Here is a 22,927-nt window from a genome sequence, read left to right on the forward strand (position 1 = left end):
TTTGACATCCACGGCGTCAATTCCAACTAACGGCCATAGGACAGGACAGGGTAGAACGGTTAAGTTTCTGCGACTGTAACTCTCTCTGGGAGTAGGAAGCCTCCTCTTTCACCTCTGGAGGTAATACCGGCTTCAAACTGCTCACCTTGCAGTCAGCAGCCCAATGGAGCTCCTCAGCTAGGTTTGATAATTCATTGCAGTGACCATATGGAACTCATTGCCCATACTCCCAATTCCGGACTTTGTTTGGGAAGTTAACAGGTTACAATTTGGGATCAGAAATGTTCAGACAGTAGGCATAAAAGAAAAGCCACTTATCTCACACCGTCCCGGGTTGAGGTACAGGCAGTGGGGTGGGAGACAGGCCAAACCCTAGGAGGTACAGGTTACTCCATCATAAAGAGGAGGGAAAGGGGTGGGAAGACGGTGGCATGGGGGGAGCAGGACAATAACCCACCCAGGGGGTGAGTATTGGTTATGTCTTCACAGAATTAGGAGTGTGCATGCAGGTCCCAGCACCATGCACCAAACCTTGAGGGCAACATAACCACATGGAGCAACTCAAGAGCAGAGTGGGTTACTGGGCCAGCCCTCATCAGAGCCAAACTGACCCCCCTCTAGAAGTCTGTGCTACAGAGGACAACACTCAACCTACAGTCTGGGGAGAGGGGCCGGCATGCCACGCCCACATGGAAGCAAACCACGAAGGAAAGAGTGAGGCTCTAGCCCCTGTGCTGGCACGCCGAGACCTAAGAACGAGTCCCTGCACAGAGCTGCTAAGGCAGAGAGAGGGCTGTAGGCTGAAAACAGCCAAGACAGGATGGCCTCTCGTAGGAGCATATCGAGACAGAGGACACAAACAGGGGGCACGGGGGGATAGTGAGTTCAGTCTGAAACATACACACACCCCACAGCGGGGCGAGCCAAGAAGAGCACATGACAGATCAGCAGTGGGAGCAAAGCAAAGCCACAAAACCCCTGCGGAGGTTCCAAACAGACTTCAGCCTAGGAGAGGCAGTTCCCAGAACCCCCAAGACCAGCGGGGAGATAGTCATAAAGGTCAGTGGACAGACCTGAAATTATCTGTGCTTTTTTTGGCTAGTTATTATTTTTATTTATATATTTTTTTCTTTCTTTTTATTCAATTTTTTGTTTATATATTGTCTATGTTATTGTTGGTTTGCCTGCCTATATAAGGTAGGTATGGGAAGCAAGCCCAAGGAACGGGACCAACAGTTTTGGAGGGACTTAGGGGGAGGAGGAGGTGGAGGAAGGGAACTGTGAACAAACAATACCATAGACGGGGGAGCAACTAGGGAATTAAAATCAGCACAACTTACAGTGATAATCTGTCTAACGAGAGTGACCCTGAAAGTTGGCCACATCTGCTTTTACAGTTCCTGCTGTTAACAGTCCCTCGCGGTGAAACTGTTTCCATTGCCAACAGCGAGAAGGACGTGCAGCAATTGATGCTGCCTTTTGGAAGAACGCCTTCCAATTATGCACCTCTCATCATCTCAAGTCAAAGAGGCTGCCCTCCCATTGCACTGTGTGATGGCAATTGCTCATGGGCAGCGGATTACCGAGGAGGGGACATCGTTGTTAACACTGTCTTCTGACCCTAGGGATGTCTTCTGGATTGTAGAAGGTTGCCCAAACCACCCCAGGTGGATTATCCTGCCCCTGTACTGCAGACACACATGCTTCTGTATGAAATTTCTCCCCACTTTTAATTTATCTTGCCTCTCCGTCATTTCCAAGGCTAGCATGGTCTTTCGACGTACATTCCCCTTTCCTTCATGCATGTCACCAAGTAAGAAGAAGGAAAAAATGTCAACAGTCCTGAGCCTATAAGAATAGTTGCATGGATGGAATCGTCCAAGTGCAACACTCCCAGTGAAAGAGACGTGAGTCACTTTCCGGAGTGTCTGTCAGACTCACTCAAAAAGCCAATCTGGGAGTCAGTTTGGCAGCACACTGTACTCGTGATTGGTGGGCACCATCAGCGTGTTTGTTTCACTGTTGAATGGCCATTGGATGGAATCATGATTTTACCAACTGCCCTGACATGTGCAAGTGGCTATTGAGAGAACGTTGATACTTGGGGCATGATTTGTGAAGCTGATCATAGCCAGGTTCACTTTATACATGGCTGTTGAATCGTCACTGTAGTGTGTGAGGGGGCTTCAAAAAGTTCCCGGAAAACCCCATTATTTTTCAAAATTTGTATGTTCTGAGTTTCTTGAATCTTGTTTTAATCATAAAGTGTGTCCCAGAAGTAATTCCCAAGAGGGTGTGACTAGACCAAAATAATATCTGAGCTCTCGCAGGACATGTATACTCATCAGTAAAGGCATGGCAGTGGATGTATTTCTTCCTCTCCAGTGGTAGCCTGCCAATTTTACTTGGTATTGTCATCTTCTACCCTATGCATCATACTGTGAGCCCTTGGGTCACATAAAAATTTCCAAAATGCTTCCTGTAAACATAGACAAAAAAATCATTTAGTGCTTTATCTTCAGGGTACACGCTTAGCACAGTGCTGAAACAAGTGCACTGTGCTGTCAGCATAGGCGACATCTGCGCTCCATGCACCTTCGTTTTCCTCACGGGTGCCACCTTGTCATCCAACCCTTCTGCCATCCCGACTGCTGCATCATCCTCAAATGAGCTTCGGGCAAAGCTTCCAAGGCATCATGGGCTCACTTCTCTTCAGAATCATCTCCATTCTTGGGTAGAAAGAAGAATGATCTAGAATGCCTTCTTCCTTCAAAAAGTCCATTTTAAAGAAAGGGCATTTTTAGAAAACATCATTTGCAAAAGCAGGCTAATCCCAATGCCAAAGCTGCACACCTATATTAGTAGACACACATGAGAAATTGTGGACATCCTCTGTGTACCCATGCAAACAGAGATCTTGGTGTCTTGGGAAAATCTCTACAATAAATTAATTTTATGTAATCACTACAATGAAATAATTTTAATTAACTTTAATCATAAACCAGAAGGCTTCATCAATTGTAAGCAATAGACAGTATATCACGGATGCTATTAGCACCTGCTTATAATGCATTGCACCTGAAAATAAGTTATTCATTTGAAGATTTAATCATCACGAAACTTCAATTTGCAAGTAACACACAGGAAACCACAAATACATATAGAAGACTTGATCTCCTTTTATGACAGCCAAAAGACATGAAAGCATTACATGGTCACATCTCTGGGATACAGCACCTCATATTAAAATTTTTTAAAAGCAAAACACTGCTGTGGAGTCACTTCGGACTCACAGTGACCCAGTAGGACAGGGAAGAACTGCCCTTGTTAGTGTCTAAGACTAACTCTTTATGGGAATAGAAAGCCTCATCTTTAAATTGTGATCCATATTTTTCAACATGGATTAAAAATGTAAAGAAAACCCAAATCCTCAGAACTGGACTGATGGGTACCCTCATGATAAGCAGAGAGAAGATGGAAGGGCAGGGATTGCCATGACTTGTGAAAGGGAGTGGATTGTCACGAGTACAAAGGGCCAGTGAGTGGGTGGAAAGATACACACACACACAGTCAATGGAACGGTGACCTACTTAACCCGTTCATGACCATGGGGACTTACAAGTCCCAATTGCTCCCCACCACTCAGATGTTTGGGGATACTGGTATCCCAGTTACACTATGCCGGCCTCTGGGGACATACGTGACTTTTCAGAGTGGAGAAATGTTCATTGGTGCTGATCCCAGGACCTGCCATCAGACTATCAACAGTGGCCGACTTGAGATTCATATTAATAACCTCTGCATCCACCAGCCTGCCCCTGCCCCACCCCACAGACTCCAATCCCATCTCTGCTTCATCATCCTGCTTCCCAGTTCCTGCTTGTCAGCTTCCACGAGTCAGGAGAAGGTCGGCTTGAACTAGATTGGACTGACCCATTCTACTCCACAATTGTGTGAGCCATTTCTCCATATGAATCCCCACCCGCCCCTCTCTCTTTTTACCTCTTTCTATTTACCACTCATAGAAGCATCACAGGGTTTGCTGCTTGAGAGAGCCAAACCTTCCTGAAGCGGTGACATCAGTAGAGGCTGCCTCACAGCTGGCTGCAGAGGGAGCCTCGGGTCCGATGGTAAAGTGATGTGTACCAGGAGCCCACAGACCCCAAGTCTCCGCAGCAGTGGGCCTTGTTGGCATCACCCAGCAGGACCTGAATGTGAACCAAGCCTGGGTGCAGGACCGCACTGCACACTTAAAAACGACCACCGGGACTTGGCAGGCAATTATGACTCTCGGGCCGGCTTGGTGTGAACCACCAGCCCCACTCTCCGGCCTTGGTACCCACAAGCCTGGCACACACGTGCTGGTGAGGTTGCCACGGGGACCAAGAATGGAGTCCACAGTGTGGGTGTGGGAGGGATGTGTCTGCTGGCTGGAGAGGTGACGGACCTCACTGGACGTGAAGCCCAACCACATCCGCCTTCCTGGGTCAGTTAGGACTGTGGGGGACTGGGTTCCATCGCTGGGCCTCGAAGAACCAGAGCATGACAGCTGCAACTGCGACAGCCACGCCAACAGCATCTACAGACTGTCCCTTGGCAGCGCCAAATGGTTTGGCCACATGTGGGGGACAGAGAGGCCTGCTGGTCCACACTGGCCATCACGTGAAGCAGGGCCAAGGAGAACGAGGTGCAGTCGCAGGGCCACAACGCACACAGACACCTGAGCTTCAGCCCCTTTGACATCTGGCATCACCCCTCTTACCGTGGTGGACACAAGTCGTTTACCTTTTGGGACATGCTGCAGTTGGTGGTACAGACAGACCTTAAAGCCAGCCCACCTCAGTGCTAGAGATTGAGCCACCAGTGGGGTGAACGGGAAAGCGAGCCACTCCAATAATTATGGGCTACTGGGCACAGCAGGTGCCCAAGCTGGACAGCAGTGGCCCCCACACCCCTCCAGAAATGCCTCGATGTTCTCACTGAACCCAGAGGCATGGCAAAGTGGCTAGAGGCTTGGAAGACAAGACCAACCACATCAACTAGCTAAGGCACACACAACTCACCATTACTGCGGTGGCAACCTGGCCCTTCACTTGGTCTGCTCCATGGGCACCTATTCAACCCTGCTGGCCACCAGGCCGCACCATCTTTCTGATGGGCTTCTGGGCCTTTCATGACAACCCGCCCCTGGGATGAGACTCCATCTGCCCAGTGAGTCATGGAGCTGGAAGCCAACAACTCTGGGGGGATGACCAAGTTCATCCTTGTCCTGCAGTGGCTGCCCCAGCTGCCCTTAGAGGGAGAGTGCGCTCAGGCTTGCCTTCATCATCCTAGACTTCATTGTCTTCCCGGGCCTGAGGTTACGCTCAGGCTTCAGCTTCGGGAGGGGAAGGCAGACACTATGGACAGACCCTCCTCTCCTCTGAAGCCAGGCCAGAGGAGTGCTGTCCCACTCGGAGAAGAACGAAGAGGAAGAAGGCCGGCCAAGAGGACCACCTTTACTAAAGACAGCCCTTTGGCGAGCACCCACTGCCCGTTCCTTCTAGCTGACCCCCTTCTTGGGCATTTTTTAATTCATCAAAATATTATTTTAACTTGGGACCGGGTTTGAACACCAGCTGGGAGGCAAGGAGGGCAGAGACTGTTTCCTTCTTGGTGATAGGTGAAAACTTCGAATGACTGTCGGAGCCTGCCGACGAGTCGAACAGTCCTGAAAGGGGGAGTGAGGATTAAGGGGGAAAAAAGAGAGACAGAAAAGTATTGGGAGGCGACACAATGGCTGGAGCCAAAGTGGGTGAACAAGTAAATGTGGTGAAGAAAGCTGATGGTGCCCGGCTATCAAAAGAGATAGTGACTGGGGTCTTAAAGGCTTGAAGATAAACAAGCGGCCATCTAGCTCAGAAGCAACAAAGTCCACATGGAAGAACACACCAGCCTGTGTGATCGAGTGGTGCCAAAGGGATCAGTTACCAGGCAACAAAGAACAAAAAATCATATCATTGACTGCACACCTCCATGATAGGATCGCTGAAGACAAATGGGTGCATAAGCAAATGTGGTGAAGAAAGCTGATGGTGCCCGGCTATCAAAAGAGATAGTGTCTGGGGTCTTAAAGGCTTGAAGGTGAACAAGCGGCCATCAAGCTCAGAAGCAAAAAAGCCCACATGGAAGAAGCACACCGGCCAGTGCGATCACGAGGTGCCAAGGGACCAGGTATAAGGCATCATGCAAAAAAAATCCGATATAAGTGTGTGTATGTATGTGTATATATGTGTATATGTATATGTATATATATACCATATTAAATGAAGGGGGAAGTTCAGAGTGGAGACCCAAGGCCCAAGTGTCGGCCAATGGAGATCCCCTCATAGAGGGGTTTAGGAGAGGAGATGGGTTAATTAGGGTGCGAGGTAGTACCGATGAAGAACACAGCTTTCCCCCAGATCCTGGATGCTTCCTCCCCCCAACTGCCATGATCCGAATTCTACCTTGCAGGGCTGGATAGGACAGAGGCTGTACACTGGTACATATGAGGGCTGGAGGTACAGGGAATCCAGGGTGGATTATACCTTCAGGACCAAGGGTGTGAGGGACGATGCTGGGAGAGTGGAGGGTGAGTGGGTTGGAAAGGGGGAACTGATTACAAGGATCCACATGTGACCTCTTCCCTGGGAGAGGGACAGCAGAGAAGGGGGGAAGGGAGACTCCGGATAGGGCAAGATATGACAAAATAACGAGGTATAAATTACCAAGGGCACATGAGGGAGGGGGGAAAGGGGAGGGAGGGGAAAAAAAAAAGAGGACCTGATGCAAGGGGCTTAAGTGGGGAGCAAATGCCTTGAAAATGATTGGGGCAGGGAATGTATGGATGTGCTTTATACAATTGATGTATGTATATGTATGGATGGTGATAAGAGTTATATGAGTCCCTAATAAAATGTAAAAAAAAGAAAAGAGGAGAAAAAAATGATTAGGGCAAAGACTGTACAGATGTGCTTTATACAATTGATGTTTGTATATGTATGAACTGTGATAAGAATTGTATGAGCCCCTAATAAATTGTTAAAATTAAAAAAAAAAGTATTGGGAGGGCAACAGTGAATACTGAAGCCCCGAGTTTATTCTATATACTCCTTTTATCCATGCAGAAACAACCCGGGGTTAATTAGCTCATTGTTAAGCAAGCACATTTGATACACATAGCAACTTCTCCCAAGCCAGACATCCTTGAGAAAATTAAACAGCCTATTTTCCCAGACCTTGCATACCTTCTTGATTATGTTCTTGACAGTCTGTTCAAAACGTTAAGTCACAGAAGAAATCATCAAAAACTGACGCATAGGTCAGTGAGACCTCAGCCATTTCAAGGCCGAGTCTTAATGGCCTTCAACAATGACACTCTTTCACAAAGGTCGAGCCCTGCCTACCAGATTGAGATATCATGAGAAAGCAAGCCAAAACCAAACTCACCACCCCTGAGCCAATGCTGACTCACGGCAGCCCCCTATGGGCTTCCGAGACTGCAGCCAATTACAGGAGTGGAAGGCCAGTCCCTCGCCCTCAGAGCTACTGGTGTTTCCAACCACCAACCTCGCAGACGCAGCCCGCATGTAACCACCCCTGCACCGGGGGTGTGCAAAGAATGCATTCAAATAGTCAATACAGGGAAGTCCCAGGCCACCATTCATTGGATATCATCAAAGCAAGGGATCCTAACGAAAGTCCCATCAGCACCGATTCCATAACTTGGGATAGCACTCCTCTGCTGCTTCTCACACTCGGACTTAAGTCCAAGGGACGATGTCTGCTCCATGTATCTGCTCCGGAGACATGTGAGGTGCAGACTAGTGCACTTACTGGGGCTTCCACGTTGAATCCTTCTGGTGTGGTCTATGAATGTTTTGTCAAAAGTCACATTTTCTAAAAAAAAAAATTATTGGGGGCTCTTACAGCTCTTCTTGTAATCCATACATCCATCCTGTCAAGCAGATTTGTACATATGTTGCCATCATCATTTTCAAAACATTTCTAAAGTCCTTGGTATCAGCTCATTTTCCCTGTCCCACCTCCCTCCCTCATGAACCATTGATAATTTATCTTTGTGTGTGTCTCACACCAACCACTGTCTCCCGTCACCCACTTTTCTGTTGTCCGTCTCCTGAGAAGGGATTATATGTCAATTACTGTGATGGGTTCCTCCTCTCTCCCTTCACCTACCCTTTTCCCTACTGGTGTCGCTACTCTTACATGTTCAATACAAGGTAAAAAGCTATTTTGCAGAAATTTAAGGTTTTCAAGCCTACTGGCATTGCAGGAACGTCCACAATTAAAAAAAAATTTTTTTGTGTGCAATAGTCCTTATACCGGATTCATTGATCTTGCAATGGCTGGCAACCACAGCTGCAGATCTCAATTTACCATACATATCAAGTGATTCACCTTTTCTAATAGTGTCTGGAGTTTTCTCTAATTCTTGGGAGGATCTCTAACCTCCCCAGTGGCACTTTGTATAGGATTTAGGGTGTTCTTTGGGCGGCGTTGCACCCTCCATGAGATCCCTTTTATTTCACTAGCAATGTAATGAACAGACAACTACTCCCCCATTGATGATCAAGCTTTTTCTTGTTTTTTTTTTTTAAATCCATGTGTAAGTGGATCAATGCAGTTTAAACCAGTGTTACTCATAGTTATTTGACTTTTATTCAAGTTTAGTAAATTAACTATTTTAAAGTACTTAGACATCTGATATTCATCTCCATTGTATTCTTGCCCAATATTGCAAAAATATTAAATAGGCTTATTCCATTTGACTATCTTTGCTCTAAAATGAAGTGGTCCGGAGCAGGGGGTTGGGGGCAGTTAGCATCCAGAAAGAACTGAAAATTAACAAATTAGAGCTTATAGCAAAACAGTGAAATACCTAAAATAAATTCTTGGAGGTCTAGAAAGAGAAATCAACAAGGTGTCACTCGGTTTCATTAAGTGAAAAATATAATAAGCTTCCCAGGCATGTTTTCTTTCATGTGCGCAAGAAACAATGTTTTTTGCAAGGATTCAAAATGATTTTCTTGAATTCCTTGAACATTCATACCAGGCTATTAAAACGTCTACCTGAAGTACAAATCAAAATTAAAAACTAGAAAACCCAGTGGCTCTGCTTTTCCTCTCATGCCCTTCCTCATGCCTCACTCTTCACTTCATGGTGGAGATGCAGCCTCTTGCCATGACAACCACCTGACCCTGGTGTCCTGACACTCGAAATAGGAATGGCTTCAATGATTATGCAAGGGTGTGCTGACACATTGCTACCAGGATTCCAGTTCACAGATACAGGAGTTTGTTCCAAACAAAACATTCAAATATGTCTCTGCGATCCGTGGACGGCTGCGGACATGTTCCCTCAGTAGCACTTTTGGGACCATAGGGAAAAAATATCGGGGGGTTAGGGTAAACACCAAAATTTTAGCAAAACTCGAGAACATCTTCCCCATTCACTGAAGTAGTGCTACAGATGTATGGGAATGCTGCCTCACATAAAACTAGAGTTTAGTGTTTTGAGGGAGGTGGGGAAAACCTCAAAGATGAACCAAGAGAGGGAAGACCATCAACCTTAATGAAGAAACTGGCTGAAGTCTAGTGGAAGACTAGAATTACCATTGTTGGATAGCCACTAAAGTTGGAATGTGGCATGGCTTGGTGTTTTCAATTTTCAGCAATACCATGGTGTCCGCAAGCGCGATGGGCATCAAAAGTGTTGAGTGAGAATCAGCTCGCTCCAAGAGCTGATTTGTCTTTTAAGGAAGATAGAAGTTAATTTTTTCAATTTCCACATTTTCTTGTATTGACTTTCTAATTTTGACTTTTATAATACTATATACAAATATAATCCAATATTTGTCCTTTTGTGATTGACTGATTCCACCCATTAGAATGCCCTTCAGATTCATGTTATGGAGGTGTTCCAGATTCACGATTACTCTTTAACATTGCATAGTATTCTGTGTAATTTATTCATTCTTCTATTGATGGGCATTTACCATATATACTCATGTATATATATGAGTATATATATGTATATACTCATGTATAAGCAGTTTTTCAGCACAAGAAATGTGCTGAAAAACTGGGTTCGGCTTTTACATAGGTCAGTGGTACCCCAATGAGGTGTAACATCTTGCGGGTAATTGACGTTCCTCCACTGTTCATTCAAAGCCCGGCTGACACTGCAGGGCTTTGGATGTTTGTTTACTCACATCTAACCAATCAGAGCCGTCCTATGTTGTGAAGGCTCCAATTCGCAGAAGCACCCATAGTGATTCACTTAGGCCGGCAGCTGAACTGGTAAGGATGTGTCTGTGGCTGCGCTCAGTCTCTCCCCTCTGGTCTCTGTGTTAATTCACATCCTGCATTTCCCACCCTAGGCTTATACTCGAGTCAATCAGTTTTTCTGGTTTCCCAGGTAATAATTAGGTACCTCGGCTTATACTCGAGTATATACGGTAGCTCTTTTCTAGTTAAGCTGTAACTGTCTTTCAAATTTCTTGGTATCAATGAGTGCTCCATCTGGCATGTTTGTTGAAATATGTCAGTATGGAGACTTTTAAAAAGATTGAATTCATTTTCCATTTGGTGAGGTCCACACATAAAGTGACTTTTTCACATTTTTGAAATAATGTATTTACAATGAGTAAATCACAGGTCTTGCAAAATCCTTTCATGTGATCTCTGGTCTGATATTCTTTTTCGCAGCACAGACGTTTTCCAGCTACCTACCAATCATTCATTTCCAACGTTTGCATTCCAGTCACCAGTAATCATCAGAGCATTTTGATGACAATGTGTGCAAGTCCGAGTTGACTGGAGAAAAAAAATCCAGGAATGTTCATGTAGTATTTAAGAAGAGCTTTGTATCAAAGGGCAATTATATATTGAGAAAAATACGGGCACAGTCCAGTCCAGATCAAGTCCATACATCGATTAGCTCTTATGTCCAATACTAAATTCCTCTTTAGACACACACAGTGCATGCAATGATGCCAAGTCGGGAAGATCACTGACTGGTGGGTGGAAAAGTCTTGTGCGTCTAATGGCAGTGTTAGCATCACAGGGCTCTGCTGAGCTACACATGGCTTGTCCACAGTGAGATGAAGGCAGGCAGAGAGAATGCGACCCACATCCAGGGAGACAGAGCAAGTTCCCAGAATCCTCCACTCCTGACTCCACTCCTTCACTCTCAATATCCGTAAACTGACATGAGATTATGGAACTACCAAAAAATGTTTGATCAATTTCATACTGCCTAAGTTGGTAAAAAAATTTTTTAATTTTTTTCATCTTTGGTTTTAGTGGTTGATGAACAAATTTGATATTTATATTTACTTTTTCTTGCAGGCATATTACTATTTTATCACTGACAGCACTGTACATCAGATAAATCCTGAAATGTTTAACAAACGCTATGCTGTTAATCTACCACTCTCAGTAGAGATCGCACTACTGTCTGATTCTAATTGGCTAATACCAATACACTGAACCTCACTAGTACCTAGAATATCAATCAAGTGTTCCATTTCATTTATAGCAGCTTCCAATATCCTTTATTCCTCTTCAGACAGTACATTGTATTAATATTTGCATCTGCGTCTTCTCATTTTGTATTGTACCACATCAGTCAATGATGGTCCTAAGTTTTACTCCATCCACATCATTACAGTTGACTACTTTGAGGTGGCAGCTCTTAGCCCAGTTGCATTTTTAAGAGTGCCTTCCAAATGAGGGTCTCATTTTCTAGCACTGTGTTCCTGTGCTACTCATAAGGTTTTTACTGGGCAATTCAAGGGAAGAAAATAAAAAGAAAACCACCAGGTCCTTCTTCCCAGTCTTGGAGCTACACTGCTGCCTGTCCATGAGTGACCAGTTTGGTATTTGAAATCTCGCTGGGAGAGCGACCAGCATCACCACAAAACCCAAGTCACTACACTATGATAGACGAGTAGACTAGACATTACAGAAACGTAAACAGCTGAATGACATAGACTATACATCTATTTAAAACTAAAAATTATACACGTATACACACAAAGTAAAAATCTTAAATTATCAAATAGTTAAGAATGTGAAACATGCTGTTGGTGAAAATGTACAGTGGTGAAGCCATTTTGGGAAAGTTTGAGTTTGTTATAAAGTCAAATGAGTTTCAAATTTGTTAAAAAATTTCTATTATCTTTAATTCCATTTTCCCATGTTTAAAGCCCCTTTGTACACCATGTGAAAACACGTTTAGAATCTTAGGTATTTAAGAAATGAAGACATACACCCACAAAATGTTTGTATACAAATGTTTATAGCAGCTTTATTCATAATAACCAGAACCATAAAACAATTATCAATCAACTGGTAAATGAATAAACAAAATATGGGATAGCCCACACAATGCTAAAACAGTACGGAAGGAACCAACTATTGATACGTGCAGTAACAAGACTATCTAAAAAGCTTGTTATATGAAAAGGCACAAAATAACATGTCGTCATTTATTTTAAATTATTGAAAAGGTAAAACTACAGTGACATAAAGCAGTTGAATCAATGGTCTCAACCTTCCTAATGCCGCAAAGTTTTATACAGTTCCTCATGTTGTGATGACCCCACAACCAAAAAATTATTTTCGTTGCTACTTCATAACTGTAATTTTGCTACTGTTATGAATCAGGCAACCCCTACGAAAAGGTGGTTCGACCCCCAAAGGGATCATGACCCATAAATTGAGAACCGCCAAGTTAAATGGTTGTTACCAGTAACAAGATATTGAATGTAAAGGAGAACAAGACACATTTTTAAGTGACGGGACAGTCCTATACCAAGACTGTACTGGTGACAATCATGACTATACAAGTAACAAACCAGAATTACTTAACATTGGTTCATCTCAGTCTATATAAAAGAATACCTTAAAGCTGACAAAGGGGGGGACCAAGGAAATATACCAGAATATAATAAATAGTACAACATGATTTTCTTTATATGTTGATGTTTCAATTATTTCACAATGAAAATGTACTGTTGCAAATTCAGAAAAGTATCACTTACACATTAGCATATTTTTAAAAAGTGTGTTTATACCATACAATCACAATGCCTTCAATACAAATACACACCGACTCTTAAGAGCTAGAATAGAAAGCAAACTACCAGTTTAACACTGCTTTTCTACAAATTCTAATTCTTAGGGTAGATATTAATGAAAAATGAGTACTAGAAAATATCTAGTAATAATTTGTATAAATCTGGGTACATCTGTAGTTGAGGCCCAAGTTAATGATAGGAAGATATCACTAATGTGGGGATATATTTTTCAAAGATGCTTTCTAGAGATTTTTCTCTTTTTTCTCCATTCCAAATACCTGATACACCTACCCAAGAAGCTTTGCATTTCAGGTTCATTTCGCCCCCTGCCAAGTTATCTTCCAGACTCAGAATGGTGGAATAAGTAGACTTTCTTAGTCTTTTCCAATAAAACTACTAAAGAACAAATAGTTCTTAGACTTAGAAGAAATATATATTACATTCAGTAATGTCCTACTCCATATACAGATTGAATCTTCAATTAAAATTTCCATCCTGATCAGATGTTAGGAAGACATAAAAGTGGTAATAGCTGTTTTAATCTCTGAACACCTCATGCATTAAAAATAATTTCAGAAATAGCTTTTCCAGTCATGGAAAATATACAAGGTATTGAGTAATTTATAAGCATGAAATCAACTATAAAACAAAACTCCAAACCCACTGCCATCAAGTCAGTTCAATTCAGTGAGGCTTTAGGGCAGAGCAGAAATGACCCCAATCTTTCATGGGAGTAGAAAGCCTGCTCTTTCCTTCAGAGCAGCTGATGGTTTTTAACTACCAATCTTGCACTTAGTCACCCCAAACCTAGCACAGTATGCCACCAGGGGCCTTTGGAATCAACTTAGTAATTAAAAAAAAACAACAACAATCACTATATTCTTTTTCAAGATATTTTGGCAAAGAGACTGTAAATTTAAACTGGATAATAAGAGCATTTGGGGGGGGTAGGGGACACAGAACTAAAATCTTATATAAACAATATCTGATAGTCATCCTGAGTTTAGAGATAAACTAATGGTATCTACAATATTATGATTGGACTTCTACAATTCAATGAGTGACAGATCATTTTTGGGAGACCAGCCAAGAGGAACCCACACACAGCACATCCAAAGGCCCGGGGAGCGACGAGGGCACACTTCCATGAGTGGGCGCAGTGAACGACGCGGGGCTACTTCCAACAATCATAGCAGCATCCCTGTCTCCGAGGTGTCACATGATATGTCCCTTTTGTTTCTTGGGGTTACTGGAAGGCACATGAAAATGTGCATATTCTGGAGCAGAGCAAGATGCTCTCTTCACGTCTCTCTGAGTTTTACCTTTTGTCAGACATTATGAGTCACAATTATAAGGTCCCAAAATAAATGGGGAAGATCAGGCTACAGCAGGACGAGAAAGCAGCATTCAACAGACATTTCAGTTAAAAAGCTTTCTGCTATAAAATATTAAAGGTGGCTTAAAACCATGAGTTTCTTTTATCAAAATAAGGGCAGTTGCGGAGTTGGCTGAGGAGCTCACCAGAATTATGAAGGACTCTCGTACAGCAGTAAGGAAAGCCATTCTCTGAAGCCTTCCCCTGCCCCATGCAAATTTCTCCTCAGCTCAGGACACGTTCACATGGTCGTGCTTCACCGATTACTTACCAGAGAAAGACTGCCCATGACTGGCTTGAGAGAAATCTTGTTTCACCCTAAGGGAAAGGGGCCCACCATACCTAGGCACAAGCCTGCCCAGAAAGGAGGGGCCAGAGAACAAATGATGTGCCACAAAGTAGGAAGGGCAGAAAGCATAGAGTAGACTGGATTCCACTGGCAGGCGGAGTACAATAGCATTCAGTGCATAGAAAAGAAGTATGATGCAATGGATTGTTACAAAAAATACTATTTCGGGGACAAATACTAGCTAAGATTCAGTATCTTCTCCAATGCAAACACTTCCCCACGTGCTGTCCATGAATTAACACATCCAGTCTTCGTCGCTGTTAGCTCTATCTTACAGAGAAGGAAAAGAAACTACAAGTGGTTAAGTGTCTTGCCTAAGACATGGAGCGCTGACAGAGCTGAGCTGACTTAGTAGTCAGACTCCAGGCTTGTGCTCTTAACGGCCACCTTACGCTGCACCAGGGCATGTAAGTTAAAATTCTTCTTAACACAGAAAACAAGCAAACAAACAAAACCCAGCAAAACATTAAACGGGCAGGGGATAGGTGGACATGTTAAATATAAAAAGCAAACCAAGGAGTTCGCTGGGATTTACACACTATACATTTTATTAGATTCGGGGCATTCTTACAACAGATGAATTTACTTCTGGTAGAAGTTTCTTTTTTAAAAATGTGATTGTGTTCAAATTCTTATGTGACACTTTTTTGTCTAACCAACCTATTTTTTTTAAACCGGTTCTACAATGAGTCTTTATTGTGAGCAACAGTAATTTTTTACCAAGGAACAAAGGAATTTCTCCAGTTGTATAACACTCAACATATACGAGTACTCTCATAAGGTGGACATGACCACGCAAAGTATATGACCAGAGACTACAGTGCATTTCATGGTAGATGTATAATTACTACCTATAGCTAACATTGTGAGGTCATTAAGTCATGCACAGCAAGTCATGAGCATGTACTGAGGGTTTCTAAGGCTTCTACCTTAGAACCAAGAATTAGTCATGTCCCAAGGTTCCGCATATAGATAAAAATTTTAAATTATGATGGACAATGGCTGTCAAATTGGCTTTTCAGATCAGCACAAAAGCTGTCAGCTGTAATTCCCAGTCTGGAGCCGCGGTGGAAAAGTCTTGGGCGAAGCTTTTTCCTGTGTTTTGATCAAGTCTGTAATAGCAGACAGCACTGCACAGTCTCTGGATTTAGTGTCCTTCCAGTCTACAGGATGAGGATTTTCAATCTTCTCTTGCAGAAGGACATCTAGTTCCTTTCTTAATTCCTAAAGGTAGAAAGATTACTTGCGTTCAGCAGAGGCAGATGTACTTTCAACCCACATAATAAGCAAAAGAACTTTAATTGGTAAATGAGTTTCACAAGCTCTTAGGGCAAAACATTTAGTGATCAACCATCTAAAATGTGGTTATGAGTATCCAACTAAAGTATATTAAGTTTTGAGAAATTCCACCTTAAGCTACACTGAGCCATTTAGAATTGCTGGCTAATTATCATTTTTAAAACAACTAGGAAAAACTATGAATTGATTTCTCAATATTATTCATTAGGCTGAAAAAGAAACAAAGGATATCTAATAAATATACATAGCAGAGCAAAACTATAGGATCGTGCAGATTTGCATGTAATTCAAAGATGATCATGTAAAGTCAGTCACCTTAACAAGATGGGCAATTCGTGCTGGAGACTGAAAGATAATCCATTCATCTACAGCAATAGTGTCTTGATCATTATCCTTCTGGATGGAAATATCACCTCCAAAGAATAAGAGACAGTATGGAGACACCTCTGTGCAGTCATACAAGTATATCTGCAATGAGAGTTAAAGTGAATGAATACATTCATGAGTCTGAGACGATTACTCCTTTCATTAAGACCACCTGTATCTACTACTACCTTCCTTTTAGGCAAAGATTAGTCTGCTGACCGTGATCAAACTGTTGCCATTTGGCCAATCCTAACACTAGTGAGCCTCTACAGGAAAAGGAGAACTGCCCCACAGGTTGCCAAGCCTGTAACCTTTATGGAAGCTGATGCCACATTTTCCTCCCTCACAGTGGCTGACAGACAGTTTGAACTGTCTACCTTTCATGAGCAGCCAATACTTACCCACTGTGCCACTAACACTCCATTAGTGCTTGAAAGTAGACGGAAATAACATTGTACAAATGAAAGCACTTGGCTAATGAGTTAAAATACAAAGGTCCACCATGACAGGCATGCGTAATGAAAAGTCTGAACTATTAAGGGAAAAAAGTGGTAGTTCCTACTGGAACAAAAGTGGGGGGGAGGGGAAAGTGAGAATAAATTTTGTTTATAACTGTCATGACAAACCAATATATATGTCCATAATTATTTTACATGTTCACTTACACTACTTGTTCTCATCTTCAGATGATAGATAAGCCACTTATAATGAAATTCTGTTTGTTGCACATTAACAGATTTAGGATGAATGGCCACTAACCCGTCAGTTTTTGTGTACACTTTAACCCTGTAAAAAAATTAAAACAATTAAAAAAAAATTCTTCCAAAAGATTCTTTTGTCAAGTATCAGAAATTTGATGAAGGGTTTACTAAAAATTAAACTAATCCCAGAAACTTAAAAAGCAAAATTCACAGTTGAGTGTCATTTATTTTTTGCAATACAAATTTATAAATTCATATTTAAGGAAAAATTTAAATTTTAATAAGATTGGAAATATCAGCTAAATATGAGTACTTAATAATCCATATTAAGTAATTATATTCTTATAGTTACCCAAATAGATTAGAATAGGGATAATTAGTTAAATGTGTTAAAAGACACTACGTCACTGAAAAATAATGAACAACATAAATACAAATATATGAATGAAATAATTAGGCATTCAGACCAAGAGAAGGATTTACACATTTTTCTATGGCAATCTTCATACTAAAAAGTTGGCCTAATTTTAAGAATAGCTTTCAGAAATACATTTTTAAGTTTCAGAGGGTATGTACTCAGCCAGACATAAAACAGGAAATAAAGACGATTGTTAAAAACAGAGTTTAAAACAACTGATTTAAAAGAAGTTAATTCGAAAAGTATTTTAGATAGACTAACATTCACTCAAACCCTCTCCTTTCAAAATAGGGATAGCTGGAACAAATGTATCCTGATAGAGCTCCATCTAGCAGTTTTAATTCCTAGGGGTCTTTTTTATGATATTCATAAAAATCATAACTCAGCTTAGACCCTCTTTAATTAATATTATTCAGGAAGATCTCAGGGAGATGATCATAGTTTTACTTTTTAAAAAAAATTATTTTATTGGGGGCTCGTACAACTCCTATCACAGTCCACACATACATCCACTGTTGAGTCAAGCACATTTGTTGCCCTCTTCATTCTCAGAATAGCTGCTTTCTACTTGAGCCCTAAAAAACAGTTATTGTTACGTAACTTGACTTTGACCCATGGTGACTGCACTTGAGTTAAGAGTACCTGTGGTGTATACAGCTTTCCTGGGCTGGTTTTTATAAGGTGCCTTCCGCGTGGATTTGAACCTTCAATCTTTATAGGTTAGCAGCCAAGTGTACTACCTATTTGCACCACCTAGGGATTCCTACTTTTAAGCGATTTATTAAATAATGGTTTATTGAATAATAACAAGAAACTGACGCGTCATGAACATTTTCAAGAATATCTTTTCTGAAGTTCTTAAAATTCACAGTACTTCTACCAATATCATTGTTAATGATGTCTTTTCGCTGTGTAACCCAGTCTTACTAGAATTGGATTAGTAAACATTTCCTGTAAAGAAACGGAAGTAAAATTTTTCAGATTTTGTGAACATACAACCTGTCACAACGTCCCAACCTCTGCTGGAGCAGCAGGAAAGCAACCATAGACAAGTTGTAAATAAAAGGGCCTGGCAGCAGTCCAATGAAAATGTACCCAAAAACGATGCTCTTGCCTATAGGCAAGTTTGCTCAACTCTGATCTAGACTAATCAGAGCACCAGTTCAGGGAGAATTGTATTATTTAAAAGTAAATAATGTCCCAATGGCGGAGGGAAATAATAAAAAATTTTAAGAGTCCTATTAAGCTACCTGTACAGTTCAGTATGGTTAAAAGTACTGATGCCAACAAAGTACTCAGGGCACTTAGCATGTGGAGAATCGGGCCATAAATGATTACACTTCATCTGCTGATCACGCTACACCTTCGAATAGGGCCTTTTGGAGAACTGGGTAATTCTTTGCTGTGGTGGGATGTGCTGTACAATATAGGGATGTTCAGCAGCATCTTTGGCATCTACCTACGGGATACCAGAAGCACATTCTGCTCCCAGTGGTGACAAAAACAAATGTCTGCAGACATTGCAGTATGTCCCTGGGGTGCAAAATCACTGCTATAACTCTTGTCCTACAACAATGTCTGCACTTTACTCTATCTTTAGCTTTCCTACCACCTTCATGTAGCTTTTTCATACAGTTTAAACTAGTGATTCTTTTTCAAATCAACGTAAATTCAAATATTTTGTTACTATAAATTACTTTCTATGCCAAAATATAAAACAAAAACTGAAAAGCTAATGTATAATATGGTATTATAAAACCATGTCTCCATTACTAGTGTGCATTTATAATGTCTGCAATATAGCTTTTAGAAAACATTGGGAATTACATCCTTGGGACAGATTTCTTAAAATATTCACTTATGAATGCACTGGATGGACACAAATTCTAGAGTACCTTTTAAAGAGGCAGTGAAACTACACAAGCCACCCCGTTTTCCTGTGTCCTTAGCTAGTGAAAAATCACTTACTAAGTAAAAAGTCTTGTCAGCCTCTTCTGAAGCCATCAATACATATATTTTAATTCTCAAATTATAAAATTACCACAATTTTCTTTAAAGAGCTATTATAAAACTATCCCGTTTACACGAGAGGAAAACAAATCTGACCGTAGCAATTTCTATCCTATCATTCGTTTTTAATAGCTGGCTTATGTTCCAGAAAATACCCGGCTATTATATTTTATTAACATTCTTTGTGAGTAATGAGTGACAGAAGGTGACTCCATGATATGCTACAAGGGAAAGTGACGCCTATGTTAAACTTTACTTTCTTCTAGGTGATCAAAAGAACAAGAATATGACCCAAATAGGAGTAAGAGTAAATTTACACTACAAAAACCTTATTGCCCAGAGCAGCAGCTCTCAACCTGTGGGTCACAACCCCTTTGGGGGTTGAACAGCCCTTTCCCAGAGGTCACCGGTTCATGGCAGTAGCACAATGACAGTGGGGAAGTAGCACCGAAAACGATTGTATGCTTGGGGGTCACCACACCATGAGGACCTGTATGAAAGAGTCGCAGCATGAGGAAGGTTGAGAACCTATGCCTTAGAGGATTTCCAATGTGTAAGGGAAGTATTGCAAATAGTTGACGATAATCTTTAATGCTCACAGTTTTCGTTTTTTTTCCAAATTTGGCCGGATTTTAGCAACTTTGGGGTATAAACCAGCGCAGATAACAGCTTTAATTATCTTCTCATTATCTATTCAGAATGGGAAAACAGAAAGGGAGGAAAAAGTAAATACAGGCACAATGGACAAGAGTAGCAAGTTATTTACACAGTGTTTTGTGCGTTACCTGAATTTATATTAGATTTGGGGTCTTTAGGACTTCTACTGCTTACAAATCCGGCTCCAAGAAGATGCTCAGCAAACTGTCCTTTCATATTATGCAACATCTAGGGAGCAATGATAACAAACAGAGCTAGAGCATCTTCGACACAGCTACGAGGCACTCTCTCGAATCGGACCTCGGAGGTTTCTTCTGCTCTGGCCCCCTCAGCCTGCCTGGCTGTGGCTTACTATAAACAGTTCTACTGGAGCCCAGCCACCACCTTTCTTCTGTGGGACTGGGCTGGTGGGCTTGTGTTAGCACTACAATGGCAGAGCTGAGGGACTGCACGGCCTGAGATGTTTACTATCTGGCCTTTGACAAGTTTGCCCATTTTAGGGATTAACCACTAGTATTAATTAGCACTAAGGATTGTGCCGTTTTGTAAAAGATACACTAATTTTAAATTACCCTCATCCATAATTCTAAAATAACATTACTTACTACTAAGAATTAACTAGTAGAAAGGTCTGCAAATTCAGTTCCCACTGAACAATTTCCATGCACATAGTTCAGTAATATTGGTTATCTATTCTTTATTTTAATAATTTTAGTCATGTATCATTCACACATCATAAATAGTTTAAACATGAAAAAGAAGTGTGCAATCATCAGTATAATTTATTTTTAATCAAGTAATTTTATTTTTAATCAAGTAAAAGTGATGCATGGTCGCTCTTTATCAAGCATTCAAGTAATGTGGACAATAAATAAAATTACCTCAGTACCCTCAAAAATAACCACACACGGAGTAGACGTGATGAGAGCTGTGGACTGCACACACATCTCCTGGTGTCTGGCTTTCAGGGCCTCATGGGCACCAAGAACTCTAGAGGCTAACGTCCCTTTCATAAAGTGACACTAGTGTTTACATAGACCCTCTGTACAGCCCCATACATTTTCAATCACCTCTACAACGTTTGTAATTCCTTAGAAAAGGTAAATGCTAGGCAAAAATTGTTTTGATCCCCCCCTCACCTATTTTCAAACGTAAGGGAGGTTAAACTTTTATCTAGATACAGAGGGTATAGACTACATACTGAAAGAAGAAACAGGCAGAAATATTGCAAAAATAATGAGACCATAGACCAGTAAGCAAGGTTAGCATGGGCTCACTTGTGTATAGTTAACTACTAATTTGTAGTGTGCAATTTTACATTTTTTCACAACAGATTTTACAAGTCTAGGTGATATTTGTCTCCCCCAAACCCCATGGTACCTACCCACAGACTCAAAGCCTCTTTATGAATTTATAAGCCCTGACAGGGTCTCAGTAAGCAAGGTAGGCACAGGCTTACTTACTAGTCTGTAGTAAGTAAGCTACACTACACATTAGTAAGTAAGCACAAGTAAACACAGGCTTACCTTACTTACTAGGTAATCCCCTCCTGACGATAGCACAGAAGCTGTTTTTATAAAAGCATTACAATTAATTTTAGTTTCAAGAAAATTTAGCACGAGTGAAACTAAAGAGCAGATGAATTTTACATTTTCAAAATTGAGTTATTTTCAAAAAGATTTGTACGTTTAAGAAAAGCTTATCAGATATTACAAAAAGGTTATCATTTCACATACATGTGTAAAATATAGGACACTATATTTCTCCTATCTTCTCAATTTTGCTCTAATTTGCTTTTCAGCAACTTAGGGCCTTCGTTACCCTATTTCTACGTATTTCAGGATAACCTTTTCTAGTCTTTCCCATGATTTCCACATTGCTTTGCATTAGCTGAACATCTAGTAATTTCAATGCCCACCATCAGTCGACATAGCTCTATTTCCGAATTCTCCAATTTGAGTCTTTGTTCTTTTTAAATCATTTTATTGGGGGCTCTTAAAAGCTCTACCACAATCCATCCATCCATCGTTTCAAACACATTTGTACATATGTTGCCATCATCATTTTCAAAACATATTCTTTCTGCTTGAGCCCTTGGAATCAACTTATTTTCCGCCCTTCCCCATCCTACCCACCTCATGAACCCTTGATAATTTATATATTTTTTTTCATGTCTTACACTGACCTCTGTTCTCCCTTCGCCCACTTTTCTGTTGTGCGTCCCCCTGGGAAGGAGTTATTTAATAGGCAGCAAAACTTACTGCCGATTAATTTCAAGAATAGTTCATTGGAGCAGTATTTCTCAAATGCTTTCTCAAATGTTGGTCTCACCTTTCGACATAAATCAATATTTTGATTAGGTATGATATCTTCAAATATCAAGTGGATTTAGCAGTCTTTTCATTTTGATTCACTTCGTTTCCATTTTAAGGGAGCAGTCCTAGTCTGCCGACAGTCTCTGCGCCTGAATACATATTCAGTTACATTTGAGTGTCGCTGTAGGTATTACCATCCTCATCGTAGATCATCCCTGTCTTCCTTTCCAGACCATTTTACTTACTGACTGGATCTTTCTCTTCGCAGCTGTACTCATGAACTGTAATTACTTTAAGCCTTTCTTTAGGGGTA

General features: G+C 41.4%; 1 protein-coding gene across 1 annotated transcript in view; it reads right to left on the bottom strand.

Moving 5' to 3' along the window:
- Window positions 1-12,350: 12,350 nt before the first annotated feature.
- DHX36 (DEAH-box helicase 36) overlaps window positions 12,351-22,927 on the bottom strand; it is a 42,784-nt gene continuing 32,207 nt past the window's right edge. The window contains exons 21-25 of the mRNA XM_075546946.1: window positions 20,428-20,527; window positions 20,242-20,332; window positions 17,179-17,299; window positions 16,463-16,615; window positions 12,351-16,072 (exon numbers count right to left, since the gene is read on the bottom strand). Of these exons, the coding sequence (XP_075403061.1) occupies window positions 15,887-16,072; window positions 16,463-16,615; window positions 17,179-17,299; window positions 20,242-20,332; window positions 20,428-20,527 (651 nt within the window). The 3' untranslated portion in view covers window positions 12,351-15,886. The remainder of the gene's footprint in view (window positions 16,073-16,462; window positions 16,616-17,178; window positions 17,300-20,241; window positions 20,333-20,427; window positions 20,528-22,927) is intronic.

The sequence above is a fragment of the Tenrec ecaudatus genome, chromosome 4 (genome assembly GCF_050624435.1).
Source record: "Tenrec ecaudatus isolate mTenEca1 chromosome 4, mTenEca1.hap1, whole genome shotgun sequence".
Lineage (NCBI taxonomy): Eukaryota > Metazoa > Chordata > Mammalia > Afrosoricida > Tenrecidae > Tenrec > Tenrec ecaudatus.